Source organism: Rhinichthys klamathensis, unplaced genomic scaffold, assembly GCF_029890125.1.
Source record: "Rhinichthys klamathensis goyatoka isolate OS25496 unplaced genomic scaffold, OSU_Roscu_1.1 h1tg000430l_1, whole genome shotgun sequence".
NCBI lineage: Eukaryota > Metazoa > Chordata > Actinopteri > Cypriniformes > Leuciscidae > Rhinichthys > Rhinichthys klamathensis.
The window spans coordinates 163,294-180,862 of NW_026606926.1; the positions used below are offsets into that span (position 1 = coordinate 163,294).

A 17,569-nucleotide genomic window follows, 5' to 3' on the forward strand; every position below is an offset into this window, starting at 1 on the left:
TCAGGTATGCTAATCCACCTAGCGCTAGCCTCTTCGCCTGCCCCGGTTAATGATCTGCCGGGATGACTTGCTAAGCAACAGCCTTGCTCATGTTAGCACGGTTAATGATACATCCTGTTAGGTCGCTCAGCCGTAGCGAGAACACACTCCTCTGTCACTTTAACAAGCCTTCCTCGCGCTAGTGGTGTGCAAGGCTAACTCTGGAGTAAATGTACTTCATTAAGCTCAGAAATATTTAATCAAACGAAGCTTGTTCACGCTCCTGGAGCAGAAAAGGGAACACCATTGATCAAGCCGTCGGTGCCGTAACCCCACTGTGATGACATTTTAGCAAGAGAGCATCCCTGCCATGACCACCGATGACTAACGGTTGGAGAGGTCCCTCGCAACTGTCATCTCGCTGTGTGTGCGTAACCTTCAAGATCAGAAATGGGCACACAAATTTATAAAAATCATTTTAAATGGGGTGCTGTAAGCAAGGTTCTATCATGTTTTAGCGAATCAGGAACACTCTCAGTCTGTGAATAATTTTTTATGTTCACGTTCGGGTTTGCTTACAAGTCTTTGGGAATTGGGTTTTGGCAAGAGTGTGAAGTTTGCAAAACAGTGGAAGTTAGTAAAACAGCTGAAATTGCTTCTAGTTTCTTTTATAAAACAATAGAAAAAAGTATTAAGCAGAGAAACGTTCATAAAAATGGTATTGTATAAAGCAAATTCATCGCATGCTATTTTGCCACTAGCAGATATATTCCCTGAAATGAAACGATGGTTGATAGTAGAATGGTGATATATTATGGAATTATATAATGTATTATCGCACAGCTGAAGCACTGTATTGACCAGTCTATGAATTTTATAGAACAGATACTGTGTAAGAGAATTGTACTTTAAAAAGTCAACTAAATAAATTGCACAGTAAAGAACAGCCTGTGTTAACCACATAGGAGATAATTACTAAGCGAAAGAGACAGAATGAGAGAGAAAGATAGAAGAAAAGATGAAAAGAAAAGTGTTAATGGACAATAAGAGCCTCGGGCTAAGCTCTTTCTCTCCTTCTCTCCCTCATGTAACACAGTACTGTGCTGCTTTAGGGATTTGTCTTTTAAGCCCAGTCATTAATTAGCAGTGAGAGCTGCTTGACAGGTATTACATTGTTACAAATTGGTTAATTACTGTGGTTTGTGACATGAGGCAAGGCAGTAAAGGCAGCCCTAGGATGTTTAGAGAGAGAGGAAACCACTTATTGATCCAAAGCTGGACTTTCAGTAGCCGAGGTAAAAAGCCTTCGGTTGTGATTGATGAGGCTGGTGTATTTTCTTATGTGTGTGTATAAACACTTTCTGTCAACTCTAGTCTTAGGGCATCCAGAGTATATTGTGTCAGAGGTTCAGTCACATTTTAATGAGTGAATCTTACTATTATAGCGCTTTCACAGACCCAATGGCCACCCAATGGCGCTTTCACCCATTCACTCACTCATTCACCGACGGCGGTATCAGCCATGCAAGGCCCCATCCAGCTCGTCGGGAGCAGCTGGGGTTAGGTGTCTTGCTCATGGACACCTCGACACTTGGTCTGGTGGAACGGGGGATTGAACCACCAACCTTCCGGTTTGTAGACAATCTACATGAACCACTGAGCCACTGCCGCCCCAGTCTTACTGACAGTCTTACCGAGTTAGGGACGTGCAAAGCTACATTCAAGACATTCATCTTGTATAGTTGTCTTAAGAAAGCCTGTTGGTTTATGGGGCATGTCCACCAACATTGATCAGATGCGTTCTCGTTGGATTCTTTAGGATTCGTCCTTCCAGTAAAAAACAGCTGGACAGAGTGCACGAGTCTCGAGATGCGTTTTAAACTATTTTTTAACTTGCTATATAATGTGTTCTGACAAGGTGAGGATTTTTTTCCCAGGGAAACAAGAAATAAACAAGAAATTATAGATTTATATGCATCAGAAAAATAAATGTATATTTGTTGTTTAATATTAGGGTTTGTTATATTTTATTATATTTCCGTAAAAGCTATGAATTCATGCACACATTTTTGTTAGAAAACAATATTGTAAAATGTATGACTCGTTTGATGCTTAATCTATATTAATCTCTTTTTAACCCCCACAGTTTAAAAGTATTTAAGTAAATATTTCAATTGAATATAAAAAAAATAAAAAAATAAAATCTAGATAAACCATCCCTGGTATGAGCAACAGGGTCTCGGAATGAAAGCGAGAAATAAAGATCACTTTGATCGCTTTTTTCTCTGGAAGACTTGTCAGTTTTCACACAAGGCCTTCCCTTGTCCCATGCCGGCTCGGATGCACACCCTCTTGTGAAAGCCCAGTCTGGGAGCTGTTAAGGGGAGCTGCAGGTTTATTTTTCCAACTGGCCGCCTGTGACAGTTGCCTTTATTGTGCATTGTTGAGTCTGTGTGTGTGTGTGTGTTTGTGAAGGGGTTACAAATGGAGCCTACTCTCACCTTCCTGCCAGGGCAAAGGGTCAGGTCAGCTGCTATGACTCCCTTCTTTCTCTAGCTTTCTTCATCATCTGTTTTTCCCTGGTGAGGAATGTGGCCCCTCAGAAGGTAGAGGCCGAGAACAATGGGGGATTGTGGGCTGTGCAGACGTGTGTCTGTGTGTGTGTGTTTTAACGCAGATATATGACCTCAGACGCACAATTGCACACACATGAACTCATTAACAGACGTGCTCATTTGGACATTTGAACGCTTTAGGGGTTTAGCACACACAAACACACACTCGGTTTGATTGGTGGTAGTCTGGGGTAATACCGCAGTGCAACGACATCCTGTCGAGTGATTTAGTCTTCCCTTCTTGCCGTCTGCTCTGGGGCTGATCGTATGTCAGAGCGTTCTCATCTTTAGCCGAGGTCGGAGGTCAGCTCATGCTAAATGTGTAGCGACGGCTAGGTAAACACCAGGGCGATAGCACATCTCAGGAGGAGCACATCTGGGTGCAAGGCTTCCTCGCCTAGCTCTTTGACCTGTGGCCTGTGCCCTTTAACCCCTGCAGGCACCCCGGACAGCCTGGCGGAGAAAGAGCGCCAGCTGATGGGGATGATCACGCAGCTCAGCAGTCTCAGAGAGCAGCTACTGGCCGCCCATGAGGAGCAGAAGAAACTAGCCGCTTCGCAAATTGAAAAACAGCGCCAGCAAATGGAGTTGGCGAAACAGCAACAGGACCAGGTTAGCACTTTTTCACCATGTTTCGTCATGTGTTTCATCAATTATGCACATTTTCCAAAGACTGAAGACAATAATAGGTGATAAGAGCAGGATAGGCTACTATATTGTTGATATAAATGTTTAATGATAACATGAAAATTAAATATAAATGTTTATATCAAATAAACACTTATTTTACACAATATGTCCTCAAAAAATGTTGTGTGGTTGAATTGGCCTGGTCGTCTAATGCAGGTCCTAACCAGGCAAATAATGCAATAAAGCTTGGTGTTGTACCCAATGAAATCTCATTGGTCAAAAATCCTGAACCACTTAGCTGTATATTAATCAATTATATTGTTCCGATAGGCTGTAATTTTGTCACTTTGCAAAGCATTCTGCTCTTAGAAAAGACAGGAAAATGCCTGATGCTTTAACTTCTCATAATATATTTTCTAAATTGACTACTTGATGGGTTAAGGAAGCCCTGTATATTAGGCTGGTTCCAGGTTCTCTTGACCCTGATCATTTGTTTCTTAGGGGCCATTAACATAAGATGCTTTTTTGTATTCATAAACGGCTAGATGAAGCACAACTTAATGGAACAGAATGCAGGAGTCTTGAGACAAATTTTTATAGGTTGTAAAAAAAAAAAATATGGCTGATGTTGCTTTAAAGGGGATACATTTCAAAATATACGTTTTTTGACGGGGTTTTTCCAACACTGTCAGGATGTTAATTAGAGCACCACCGTAAAATGATTAAAACAAAAACTAATTAGAGAAAGATAAGCTAGTCAGCCTCAGTAACAATATATTGGATAACTAGTAAATTAATGACCCATTCCTTCCTATCATGTCTGATTATGCCACTGTTTTGGACATTTAAATAGTACAGAACAGTGCTATCAGTGAGTGAATGTGGAGGAGGAGAGGTATGGGTGTGTAACTAACATTCTAACGTTCTTTACTTTGAACCACATTCACAAAGAAACCTTCTGTGTCTCCTTCCCCCTATAAGTATGTGTGTAGTGTTTAGGTCCCCTCCAGCACGCAGGCAGGAGACCAAAGGTGTTTGCATATAGAAGTGTGTGCTTTAGCTTTGTTGTGTGCATAGTTGCTTCTGGGGAGCTCAGTTTTACAAAAGAAAACAGATCTGTATTAACACATACACTAACACACCCCTGTACACACACACACACACAACGCTCCAGGACTGGGCGCCACTCCTTGGTAAATATGTATGAAATACAAAAGCATACTCAAGAGCTTCAAACACAGTTTACAGTCACCTTACATGCATGTGACCCCCCCTCTGAACAAATAATGTCCTCTCTTGTTGGAAAAGAGTTTGACGTATGTGACAGTTTGACATGTTCTATCCGCAGATTGCACGACAACAGCAGCAACTTCTGCAGCAACAACACAAAATCAACCTCCTGCAGCAACAGATCCAGGTGAGTCTTTATATATATGTGCATGTCCACTTGTAGACTTGTATATATGTTTCGCGTTTATGCTTTTGAACAGTTATGTTTGTGAGATGTCGCAGTGCGTGTCACTTGTCACCATGGCCGCGGGGTTTCGTGACAATCAAACATTCTAGTCCACCAATCAGCAATCAACCTCCCAATCACAGACATGCATCAGCACTGGTATCCAGAGTCCATTCTCATAGTCCTTTTTCTAGAGCAATCAAAATGTAGCTACACAAATGAAGACGAAGGTTGGTCCAAAGGGTAGGAAGCAACACCTCTCAATCCAGAATGCATTATGATAAGCTCAGGTGAAAAAATTTGTCCAAGATTACTGAAGGATTTAAGAAACGTTGATTATAAATATAATTATATTTATTTGAAACTTTCACAAAAAAGGTCTAATATTAAAAAAAATAATTAAAAAAACACTAATTAAGAAAAGACTGTTCCCCCAAATGTGTGCATGCTGCATATTTTTATAGATTATCATGCAGTTAGCTTAGCAATGTTAACATTTGGAAACAATTCTCCCATGCACTTCGAATAACATAGACAGTCTGTGAATGAATGTTTTTCAAAGATTTTGAACAAAGCTTTTAGGTTATAGCATGTCAGCTGCTAGCTATTTGTGTGGTCCTCAAAGTAGCTGCCTATGAAGAGCATTTTCAAATCACTTAACAGGCTCCATTTTGGTTAATATGCTACCTATATAGGTAGTGGACAAGCAGCGCTGTATGTTTTGGAAAAGAGTGTGTATTCAATCATATCAGCTCATGCAAATCAACTTGTTGGTATGATCATATGATCTTTTAAATAAATGTGTAGGTAATGTCCTGATGGCTGGTAAAGAAGCATGTGGAAAACTAAACAGAGACACTATTTGATGGGTTTGTCCCAGCTGACTTATACATGGGGCAGAGAGACACTGGCCTGCTTTGTGTGTGCAGGTGTGAAGCGAATAAAGGCTTTGTGTGCAAGAGGAGATGAGATGATTCTAATTTGGTTGATAAAATGAGACTTAGCCTTGAGAGGGACTCCGGCAGTTTTGGCCAGGAAGCCACATCACACTGAGACTATTCACACACACACACACACACACAGAGAGAGAGAGAGAGAGAGAGAGAGAGAGAGAGAGAGAGAGAGAGAGAGAGAGAGAGAGAGAGAGAGAGAGAGAGAGAGAGATCACTGCCGTCCGCTGGACCCCTGCCATTCTCTTTTAGTGCCTGTGTGTGTGTTGCAGCTGTGTTTGCTTGTGTGTAGTATGTTCATACTACACAGCTTAGCCTGAACATGTGGATGTGAGACTTATCTGTGTCTATTTCAAAATCCGCATCAGCTCATGTCCTTATGTGTGTTAGTAGCAGCTATGTGTGCGTCAGTCCCCAAAACACGTCCGCTTGGGTTTTTCTAGCCCCGCTCGTCGCTCACAGAAACAAAGCTTCTTTTTCCCATGACTTTGCAACCTTTTCCCAAACAAGCACTTCTCCATTCAGCCTAGTGGAACAATAGTTTCTCACAGTCAACACGGAGGCGGAGGAGGGGGGCGAGAGGAGGAGACCCTTGTTATGGGCCAATCATATATTAGCCCTAAATCACCTCCTGAAAAACACACATTTGACTTGTGTCTAACACAAAGGCCGCTAACATACTCTGAGCAAACGCATGCGTCAGAGACAAATATAGCAGTCCTGAACTTTTAGAGTACATTTAGAGTTTATTACATGACGTTACTGAGGTCAAGAGACAGATTCCATGTCCAAAAGAAGGAAAATAAGGTTTAAAGTCAACACGAAATAAATATTGACCCTATTTACCTTTTTAATACAATACAATTGACCCTATTTACCTTTCCTGATCTTACTTTGAACAATTATTCAATACTTGTCATTGGAAACAACAATTTTTTTTATATAATTCTCCTTTTTGGCTTATCATCTTCTCTTTGACTTCACTTTGACATCATATTTTTTTTTGCAATTCAATCCTTATCCTCGTCAAATAATCAGTTTTACTGAAGTAAAACTTAAGTCAAATGGATTGCTAATGCTGTTTCACTTTGACTTTACAGCGAAATTCCTGTAGAACCTACATGGACTTTTCAACCAAAGTCTGTTCCTGTAGCACATTTAAAACTCCTTGAAGAGTTAGTTCTCTCCTGAAATATGCACACACAGTTAACACGTATATACCTCACAGTGTGGGGCCACTTCTTTAGGCTCTTGGGGGTAACATGCATACACACTCTTTCATTCTTATTAAAGCTGTGTCTCAACTCAGGACCCCTGACGGTTATCAAACCAGGAAGACAGGCTCTTTTGGATGAAAGAATCCTCCTGCCGAGAAGCATGAGGCATGAAATGCAGGATACATATAATGCATTTCCATGCTTAACGAGAGGTTTAATGTTGAGAAAGGCCTGTGGGCGCTGTGACTGGGAGCTGCCCACTGGTACAACCTCCTCCTGAGCTCCGCTGTACTCTTAACACTTTCCCGCTGTCTGTTCGCTTTTCTCTCATTAGCAGCCTCCTTTCAGCAAACCTACTCCGGCTCTGCGGGGCATCGCGCTGGTGTTAGAAAATTTCCGCTACCCAGCGCAGGGGCTGGGATGAGGCTCCTCCGCTGTCAAAGTGGCAGTTAACGCAAGTAGCCAGACCTCCCATGATGAGCTTTTTTTTTGCAGACTAATTTGACGTAGAACGACAGTCATTTAGCACAAAGGCATTAGCCACAGATAACGAAACGAGCACTGCTGTCGCATGTTTTAGCTAACTAACTAGTTTAAGTCTTTAGACACGGTGGCGACAGAAATACGACAGGCTGCTTATAAAACACATATTAGAGTCAACCTACATTTCAGGAAATCTAACCTAATAAAGAGCTTCCATGGCAGTACCTTATACATGTCAAACACGGCATGATTGCTTCATAACTCAATCAGACTCATTTGCCATGCGTCAGTGCCTCCTTGAGATAGTAAATTCATTTTCCCACGGAATGAGAGTTAAAAAGAAAACGGTTGAGGAGGAACAAAAAACAACATGAGCGTTAGCTCATCACAGTTAGACCAGGTCCTGTGTACAGGAGCAGCTAACCCAATTGGCTGTGTAATTGTTTAATTTGTCTCATTATACCTAAATGAATGTAATTGGTGTTTTTCCTGCATGAAGTGGCCGCACTGGTTGTGTGAACTGGGCTTTGCGCAGCACTGCGGATGATGATGATGGGGATCGGGGGGATTCTCCCAACACATGTTCCCGATTGATATGAGCACTCGCTTTTTATTATTAAGGATATTTCAGGTGGCATTTCAGAGTTCTTAAAGTGATGTCATTTCTGCTCAATTAGCACTATCAGTTGTTTATCCTAAAAGTTACGTTCGTAAGTTCTTGTGCCATCTGTAAGTAGACTTTGACTCCAGCTTTACAATGACATTTTGACATGGTATAAGTTTTACAGCAGATGATTGGACTTAATTAGACACATATGAAGAAAAGGTAACCCTGTATACCTCCCCAGGAAGCAGCAGTGGACAGAAAATAAGGAATATTTGTGTCTGTGTGCATATTCGGATTGTATACCTGTTCAGTTTCCCTAGAAAACAGCGAGGGAGAGACAGGGAGAATAATGTGCCAGACAGATTTGTCTAACATGCTCATTCAACTCTTATTTGTAAGTAAAGGATTGCCACAGGATCAACAGGACATTGAACAAGACGGAGAATGATGAAGGAAGTTCAACCTTAAAAGTAGGCATGCAGAGAAAATTCTCCAAAGTGCTATGTGCTCAACAAGGAAGCCGAAAGGAGAGAAATTAACAGATACAAAGTGTTATACGTGTCCATTTCCACCTCTACTTCCTCTCCAACCACAGAACAACTGTGTGTTACCTAAGCGACTGGCCCTGAGAAGCATATAACAGCCTGGTGTGTGCCCGTGTATGCGTGTCTTCATGTGTTTGAGTGTGTGGGGAAGGCTTCTCTCAGCCCGGTGGTTGGCAGCTAATGGGAGCTATTTGAGGAAGGACACACAGGCAGAGGAGCAGATGGGCCCTGCGTTATGCCCACCTACAGCGGGCGGCTGACGCACCTCCTGCACTCACACCTAATGGGGGCCTAATAAAAGGCTGGCTGTGCAGACACAGGCTCGCCACTCAATTTCATTAGCCGCTAATCAGCCAAAGGTGCCCTTGGCTCACGGAAAAGGACCGTTCGCTGGAAAAAAATGAGAGGCATACTTGAAAAAAAAGAACGAAGAACATAAGTGAGAAAATGGACATGCGTTAGTGATTGGAAAGAGCAGGGTTGTTGTTTTGGTGGGGTTTGAAAATGCCACGTTTGTCTGGAAACCGCGATCAGGCATGGAGAAGAGAGATCAAGCATTAGGGGTGAAGCCATGTGACCTTGAAGCAACTCTTTATTGGTCTAGACTTCAAACCCCACCCGTTTCCCCCTTATATAGCGCAACAGGCTGTTTCCGACTGTAATTATTTTCCATTGAGTATTTGATTTTTAAGGGTAATGTATAACGATAAACCTAGTGTGAGAGGCGAGATTAATAATATGATTGTGTGGCCACAAGTCAGTGTGATTTTTAGCTTGATTAAAAAATAAATCATGTTTAATTCCAAAATTCCTGGTCTATAAAAGCACTGCCCATAATCCTATCAGCTATCAGATAAGTTGTTGTTACCATGGAAAAGAGAACAGCGAAAAAGAAGTGAAGTATGAAGTACACTCCCAACATCCTCAGGTAACTTTATTGCAAGAATTATTTGCAAAAAGGAACTTTCAAAATATTGTACATTTATAAATATAATCAATCATTATAATCAATCATCATTATAATTCAATATTTCCAAGTTTTTGGATTGAAGTGCTTCATGGCATGCATAATTCATTGCCTCGTAAAAGACACTTGTCTTTTACTCTAATTTGTAAAAAAGGTATTTAAAAACTTAAGATTATAATGTTGTCACTCATCTCAGAGTTTGTTGGTTTGGCTGAAATCCCAATGGAGGAAATTAATTGGAACAATACAAAAAAAAATTTTTTTAAAACACCAAAGCTGCTGAAACAGCAGAGACAGTAACTGTTGCGCTCTATTAGGTCCCTGATAACACACCCTAAGGTGACGCCTCACAATTGTTGTGAAGTAACACTCTCGTGAATGTGAGATAACATTGGCAGCTTCCTTTTTTAGCCATCAATGTTTAGCCAGGTATATAATAAGCCAACACACTTAATAAAAAGAAGCAGGAAGTACAATGCAAAAGCTGACTGTCTGCACGTGTTTGTTTGAGCGTGTGCGCAATCTCAATCTTATTCACCAGGGACAGTCCTGTCGCACTGATGCCTGCACCAGACTGGCAGTCGTCGCAGGCACTCTGTAAAAGTTAATGGCCTATGCCCACGTCCACGGGGCTAATATTAAGTGCCAGTCTGCAAGTATAGTGCGTGTGTGCTAACGCTGCTATCCAAGCGCAAATTAATTATTAGTTATATGGCTATGTGTCCCCTCTTCAGTGCGAGGTCACTGAGGCCTGCCTTTAATTGCCGGAGCATATGGCTGGAAACAGATTTTAGCGGTGGGACTCGTTCTTAACCACCGTTCTTGCACACATTCTCAGATGTGTGCCATATTGTCAATGCTGGCAGCTATTGTTTCACTCATTTACTTCTTAGAGCAAATTACTCCCTAATAATAGCTCTACCTTAGAGTTTTTCTCTCCTCCGTGCCAGCAAACCTGTTCACACTGCATATGTTAATTATCTGCACATCTTCATTATGTTCAAAAAGCTTTAGGTTCAAGCTGTGCCGCCTGGCGAGAGGCTCTGACTCAGTTTTGTGCCAACTTTCCACTTTTTCCCTTTCCATTTGTTTCTTTCAACATTTTTTCCTTGCTCTTTCACTCTCAATATCTCGCTCTTTTCTTATAAACTAAGAAAGTTGCAAAGTTAGCCACGCTCTTGTTATCCTTTTTTCCTTGTCCGCCATCTATTTTTCGAATGGGTAATTAGAGGGGTTTTAAGATTCTAGTTGTATTTGCTGTAGGTTTATATTTATATTATCAATTTATAAATAGTTAAATAGTACAAATAAAACAAACACATAATTTATCTTAACTGTCTTTATTGTGGAGCTGGTCAATAGGACCATTCACAAGAGAGTATTTTTGTTTCATTTGAAAACCAGAAGTATCATATTGTTTTTAGATGTCGGTTCTGAAACCCATTTCCGACCCAATTATCTGACAGACTCTTCTGCTTTCTCAAAGTTTTTAAAAACTTTTCAAGTAAGCCATTCTTCCTACCAGAGAGTTCAAAGAGCCAGAATGAAATTCCACCGCCAGCTGTTGTCTGATTAATAAACCTTTATAGAGCTTGCAGCTGGAGTTGACACTTTTGTCATAAGTTTTCTGGAATATTCAACAGTTTTAATAGTGAGTCATGACAAAGACAATAAGGGAAGTCCTTTATTTGTGTTTGGGTGTGATGGGGTGTTGCAGCCCCTCAAACAAGGTTTTCCCTAAACTATTACTAGTTTAGCGGGGACCAATCCAATCCCTACAGTTGAGGCACGTTGTTCCAGTTCAAGAATATTCTCCCTAACCCTGAGTCCACTTTGTTTCAACGTCATGTGTTCCTGTCCCCAGCCAATGCAAGAGACGTTTTGCAAGCGATGCTAACTGTTCAATGCCTTCAAATTTAAATCTCCTTTGAAAGAAACTGTAAAGTACAGTCCTTTTGTTCTCTACTTCATGATACATGTCAACTGGATGCATCAAACTGCATTAACTGGCCTGAAAATGTCAATATCAGCCTCACCTACTCTGCGTGGGTAATGCTATTTACTACGTTGATTGAATAGAGAACAGCATGACGGTGTGTTCGAACGCTTTGAGGAGATCCACGAGCCTTTAATTCCATATGCTCCCACACACACTTGCTTACATGTCTATGCGTTTAAGAGAAGAGCGTGTGATTGTAATTTGCCACAAAAACACTCCATGCTCAAAACCACTGGAGAACAAACACACGCATGCGCGTTGGCTAGCACATGCTATTGTGTCCACAGAGCCTTAGCTCACACTGAGAAGACGCAGGCAAAACCAGAGGAGCATATGTCCAATTAGGACTGGAAGTTAGAGCTGCACCAGCCCGTGGGAGGTCCTGTCGTAACGCAACTATAAAACGCCACTGCCTCCTGATCTGGGAACAGAAGGCCTGCTGTTTGTGGTTAACCAAAATGAAGGAATGATTGCTCAGTGGTTGGAATTCAAAAACCCTCAGACATGCTACTGAGACTTAAGAGATAGAAGGGGAGAAAAATAAAAGTTTAACCTCTGTTTATCTTAAAATGCGACTGTGATAAACTGCCTCCTTTACTCTTAGAGCATGTCACTTTCATATATAGAGGATTGTCACTTTTGGAGCCTTTGTGTTTTTCTCGTCAGTGGAACCATCTGTCCTCTTCTTATTTGGGCCTGTGTGTCTCAAGACTCTCCCTTTGCCAAAGTCTCTGGCTTGTTTTTTTTTTTCCTCTTTCCTCCCTTTTTTAATCCTGGAAACCTTGTGAAGTGGTGTGGCGAGGTGCCGAGCATGGTGCTCTGCAGAAATGGAGGCCAGCTGTTGCCAGATCGTGAAGAATCTCCTTTATGTGACAATAAGTCAAGAGGACCAACTATCCCAAAAGCCACCCTTCCATATCTCACTTGTCCTCAGGTGACAGTTGCTGGACAAGCACAGTATTTGAAATCACCCGAGTAATAAACTGGCTAGAGAGGTGCATAGTGTAGCCAGACATAAAGGTACACACTGTTAAGTTTCAGGAGTGACAACCTCAATTAAATGTGGGACTGAGTCCCCTAAATTATCATTCCGTGTGTATGCAACACATAAATCTCTCCCGAAACTGCATCGGAGATGTATCTCTCGTCTGTCATCTCTCATATCTCTCATTGACGTCATTAACAACTAGTTGTTCAGTTTGATTCCGTTCAGACTGTGCATAATTTTTGTTAATGCGGTTGTCACTACTACTTAACTTTCATGAGTTAATTTGGTTGTAGAATGTGTTTGTCATTCCCGTAAATTACTAAACTGTGTGTGTACTGAAACGGATTGAGCACTAAAAGGTGAATTGACAACCGAATTTAGCTGCAGTGTGTAGGTCGCCAAAGTGTGGTCTACCTTGCAGCTTATTCCTTATCCACTTATTCCTCATCCACTTATTCCTCACTCATTCCTTATCCTTATCCTGCCTTTATAATCCATGTAGGTGAAGAAAATATCCAATAGATTTGGACCAATTTATGTCCAAAATGGCCTCAGATGGTCAGTGATCAAACTGTGGGCGGTTTAAAGCTGAGGCTAGGACTTTGGTTGAAAAGATTTCTTCATAGTTGACCTACAGTATTATGGCAAGACTCTTTGTTCATGACTAACAACATAATTGTTGTCTCTCTCTATCTCTTCAGCAGGTCCAGGGTCAGTTGCCTCCGCTGATGATACCTGTGTTTCCTCCAGATCAGAGAACTCTGGCGGCCGCTGCAGCACAACAAGGATTTCTACTTCCTCCAGGGTTCAACTACAAACCGGGCTGCAGTGAGTATTAAAGCAGCATTTCAGTGATGGGTTGTTAAATTAAAGACTTCAGTCTAGTTTATTGTTCACACTAGAGATTTCAAACCAGATTGCTGAAAGCGGAGTCTTCAACCCAATGTTGGGCAGCATCTCCTTCCTGTCTGGTGTGTTATTAAGATCAGCCAACACCACTGATGCCCATCATCTCCCGCACATGACAGACTCTCAGACTAGACAAACTCGCTTGCTTTTGTGTCTCTGTATTTCTTGTTCAAAAGTAGGAACAGGAAAAAAAAGAAAACTTCCTCTGGGGTTTGTGTTTTTGGCCGTAGCAGTCCAACTGTGAAGCAATGTGTTGTTTACCGCGAGAAACGAGGCGGCAAGTGCCAGCAGCGCAGCAGCAGAACGCTCGCGCTCTCACGGGGGGGTAGAGTGACCTGCCCCAGGTTTCTTCATATTAACACGAGTGGCCGCCAGAACACGCGTCCAGTACGCCTCGCACACGCCTCCGACTCCTCTTCAACTGTACGCGTGCACACAAACATTGCATAGATCACACACTCGCACACTCATAAACGCACATCTCCCTTGTGAGACGGACCGGTACGCATCTCCAGCTCCGCCCACTGCGCTTCACAGTTTCCCAAACAAGTCCCCCCACCCTCTTCCTCCTCCCAACGGCCTCCCTCCCTCCTAACCATAAACCCTCTATTTCAATTACAGCCAGCAGCACCATCAAACCCTGCCCAAAATTTCAATTACGCATGTCATTTAGTTACCATTACAGTGCTTGCTCACGGGGGAGGAAGCCGTCGTTTGAACCCTCAAAACCGGAAAGGAAAAAAAGGGGGATGAAATCCCTCTGGTCGCAGGGTCTGGACTAAGGGGACGCTGGTTCCCACCCATTGCTCCCCGGAGCCAGGCCACGGAGCTCTTCCAGTCAGTCTGAAGATACTGCCTTCTCGCCAACAGCAACATGTTTGCTTTTCTTAGTTTTGCTCTTTTGTTACAGCTGTACCCAGGAGAGACATAAAATAGCTGGAATATTTGTATTTGTTTAGGGACTGAGAGAAAGACAAGAAAAAAAGACAAAACACACACATCTCCCCAGAATACATCCTTGAATTGGGTCCAGGGCAATCTTTAACTAAGCAGATGAGCATTTTATTTTTTTGGGGTGGGGGTGGGGTGTAAGTGTATGGGAAAAATGTTTTGGACTGACTGATAGGAGCGTCTGGTTTATTGCTTACTGAGACAAGGTCCGACTTCCTCTACAAACCCCTTTAACAGATACTCTAGAGTCCCGGGCTGTATCCAAATGTGAAGGCTGCTGCCTTATCAACAAGTGCATTTACGTGCACATTAAAAATTTCATTTCAGTTGTACTAAAGCGATAATGTGTCTTTTTAATAAAAAAATTACATTTATTAATTTACTTCCATCAGATGCCATTCCAATTCTGCCTTACTGCATGCACAGAATGGCGGGATATCATAGGCGAAGGGCACATTTATGCTGGCTTCAAAACATGACCAGACATGCACTCCATAAATCGCTGATTCTTTTAGAATAACAGAATGATGGTGTCACTTTTATATGATATATTTCAAAGGCCATCTATCTGGACATTGAGACTTTCTCTCCTCTGTTCTTCCTCAGAGCGCTTGTATCCAACCTCTCCTCCTTTTTTGGTTTTTGGCCGACATCATTCCATTGTTCATCATGCTTTGCACTCAAAAAACTGCAGAACCGATTTGAGAGCACACTCGTGGTTTCTCATGTCACAGGCCTTTTCAGCGCAACGCTAATAACCCCCCTACCTCCTCTAGCCGAACTGGACTGACCTTTACCTCCCGGTCATGTAATTATAAATCCCATATCTGCAGGTGGACGCTAATAACTCTCGCTATTCACTCCACGTGTTCTGATTCATCTCTCCAACGTAGAGGCTCTTGTGCGGGGCCCGAGGAGACGGGGCGCTGACGTTACCTCGTTAATTACCGTCCTCTCCTTATCATGCCTTAGCCTTCAACTGCTATTGTGCTCGGGGTATTAGAGCTGCAGCCACACAATCAGCCTTTCATTAGAATGGAGGGGGGGACTTCACAATGGAGGTCTTTACCGACAGAAGAGAAAGCAGTGAATCTGTCGCGCCATCGAAGGAGAGGAGAGGGGGATGGGGCCCAGACCCTGTGCAGAAGTGTTGGAAGACGAAAGGGATGGGTGATGTGTGAAAAAAAAAATCTAAAGCATCTGACATACCCATAATGCTCTTTTCCTCAGGTGACCCTTACCCTCTACAGCTGATCCCCACAACTATGGCAGCCGCTGCTGCGGCAACGCCTGGCCTCGGCCCTCTTCAGCTGCAGGTAACGTCCATCTTGTGGATTTGTTTGTGTGTGTCCTTTTGCTGTGGAGATTCAGTCCATTTTTCCCAACCTCTCAAACAAAATCTCTTTTTCTTCCCTAGTTTTTTTCCCCCCTTTTTTGTTTTGTGATCCCGATAGAGAACAACAATGCCCACTGTTCTACCCAACTCTTTTCCTCATGCCAACTGCAAGTTGCCATAGAAATGGGCCTTTGTGAGGGGCCAGAGCCCAGAAAGAGAATGCCGCACTGCTGGCTCTGGGGTGCTGATATTGTTCACTGTGGAGCGAAGGGTACCATAGAAACTGTTTTAAGGGGGACAGAGCACAGAGGGACACTGAACAGAGAGCAAACACAAAAAGATATTATGGGCTGTCTGAATAGAGTCAAACCCTAATGCAGCCTCACTGTGCTGCTCTGAAACTGAAAATGCAGTAAACATGCGTCTCCACGTCTGTCCTTTTTCCTTTTCCTCCCTAGTTTGGTCTCTGGAAGGAGAAGAAAAGTATTAACGGACTGCCTCTGATTCCCTTGGCACCAGGTTAAGAGCCTGGCTGTTTGAGATGCATTTACCTGGGGACCCACACGGGTCCGGCCCTTCCTCTCTTTTACCTCTTACCAATTAAAGTGACTGCCTAAGAGGCCAAATTCACCCTGCCACCATTAGCCAAACATTAGATGCACATTAGAGTGAATTTTAACAGGGCATTGCACTTACGTGCACAAATGTAAGGATATGCACCTGCACATCTGTATCACAGTTTAAGCATATGCAAGAGGTATAAATGGCTCTCACACATACACACTCACACAGAAACAGGTGGTATTCCCAGGTGCCCTCTGGATAACAGGTAATAAAACAGGATATTTTTTTCTGTTTTTTTTAAAACCCTCTGTGTCTGTGCACTCACCCCTCTGTTCTCCGTATGACTGGCTTACTGCAAGAATCTTGTCCTGTCTGATTTTATCAGCTTCTGAGCTTGTCTCCATATGTTCCTTCGTGTTAAGATACAAAAAAATCCCAGATTGAACAGCTTTGTCAGCCGCAATTGGATTTTACCAGAAAAACAACTGGAGAAAAAACAACAACAACTTCCAATGCCACTGTTCTCTCATTCCATCCTCAAATCTCCCTTGCAACACACACACTCAGAGAGAGAGAGAGAGAGAGAGAGAGAGAGAGAGAGAGAGAGAGAGAGAGATTAGGGCTTTGTCACAAAGAAAATGATTTACTAAGGCTAACCTAAATACAGATGTCTCAGACAGAAGCACGTTGGATTTCCTCTGGGACAATCTGCGCATTTGCGCGTCTCATCTTCAGACCCCACAACACGATGAGAGGCCCAAAATATTTGCCTTGGTCACTCCACAAGCCGTGGTTTAGTAGTTTGTGCACTCAACCTGATGTGCTGAATCTGGCTTGCAATTCCTTGCCCCTCTTCTCAATGCACTTTATGTCCTCTCAACTATACTATATTTAAAATGTGATTTTTTTGTTGTTGTTGTTGTTGTTTGTATAATACATATAGAAATCTAATGATGATTTAATTTAGTAGGCAGAAGACCTACTATTTACATTTATGCATTTGACCGATGCTTTTATTCAAAGCGACATACATTGCATTTATGGTATAGATTTGATCAGTTTATGCATTCCCTGGGAATCACACCCAAGACCTTTGCATTGCTAGCACCATGCTCTACTGAACTAGAGGAATGCTTATTTAAGTGTGTTTCTATATATAAGTACAATACATTTTCAACAGGAAAATAAAGTGTATGAAGTTGCGGTGCAGAAGTGTAGACAGCTTTGCTGATTGTAATTTGTAGCGCATTATTGTAACTTTAATTTGAACACATTGTAATTAGGCGCTTGCGTCCTGTGTAGTGTGCATGTCCAAAGTTTTCAGAGAAATAAATTTTGTATAACAATTCTCTTCAAGTTATATTTCAACACAC

General features: G+C 42.3%; 1 protein-coding gene across 8 annotated transcripts in view; it reads left to right on the forward strand.

Annotated features, from left to right (window-relative positions):
• The window catches only part of sox5 (SRY-box transcription factor 5), a 198,928-nt gene that overhangs the window by 161,109 nt on the left and 20,250 nt on the right, over positions 1-17,569 (forward strand). For 6 of the 8 annotated variants that reach the window (XM_056235812.1, XM_056235814.1, XM_056235813.1 and 3 more), the window contains 4 exons: positions 3,034-3,206; positions 4,573-4,641; positions 13,138-13,264; positions 15,527-15,612. In XM_056235812.1, the coding sequence (XP_056091787.1) occupies positions 3,034-3,206; positions 4,573-4,641; positions 13,138-13,264; positions 15,527-15,612 (455 nt within the window). The remainder of the gene's footprint in view (positions 1-3,033; positions 3,207-4,572; positions 4,642-13,137; positions 13,265-15,526; positions 15,613-17,569) is intronic. The other 2 variants (XM_056235811.1, XM_056235817.1) reach the window with 1 other exon arrangement.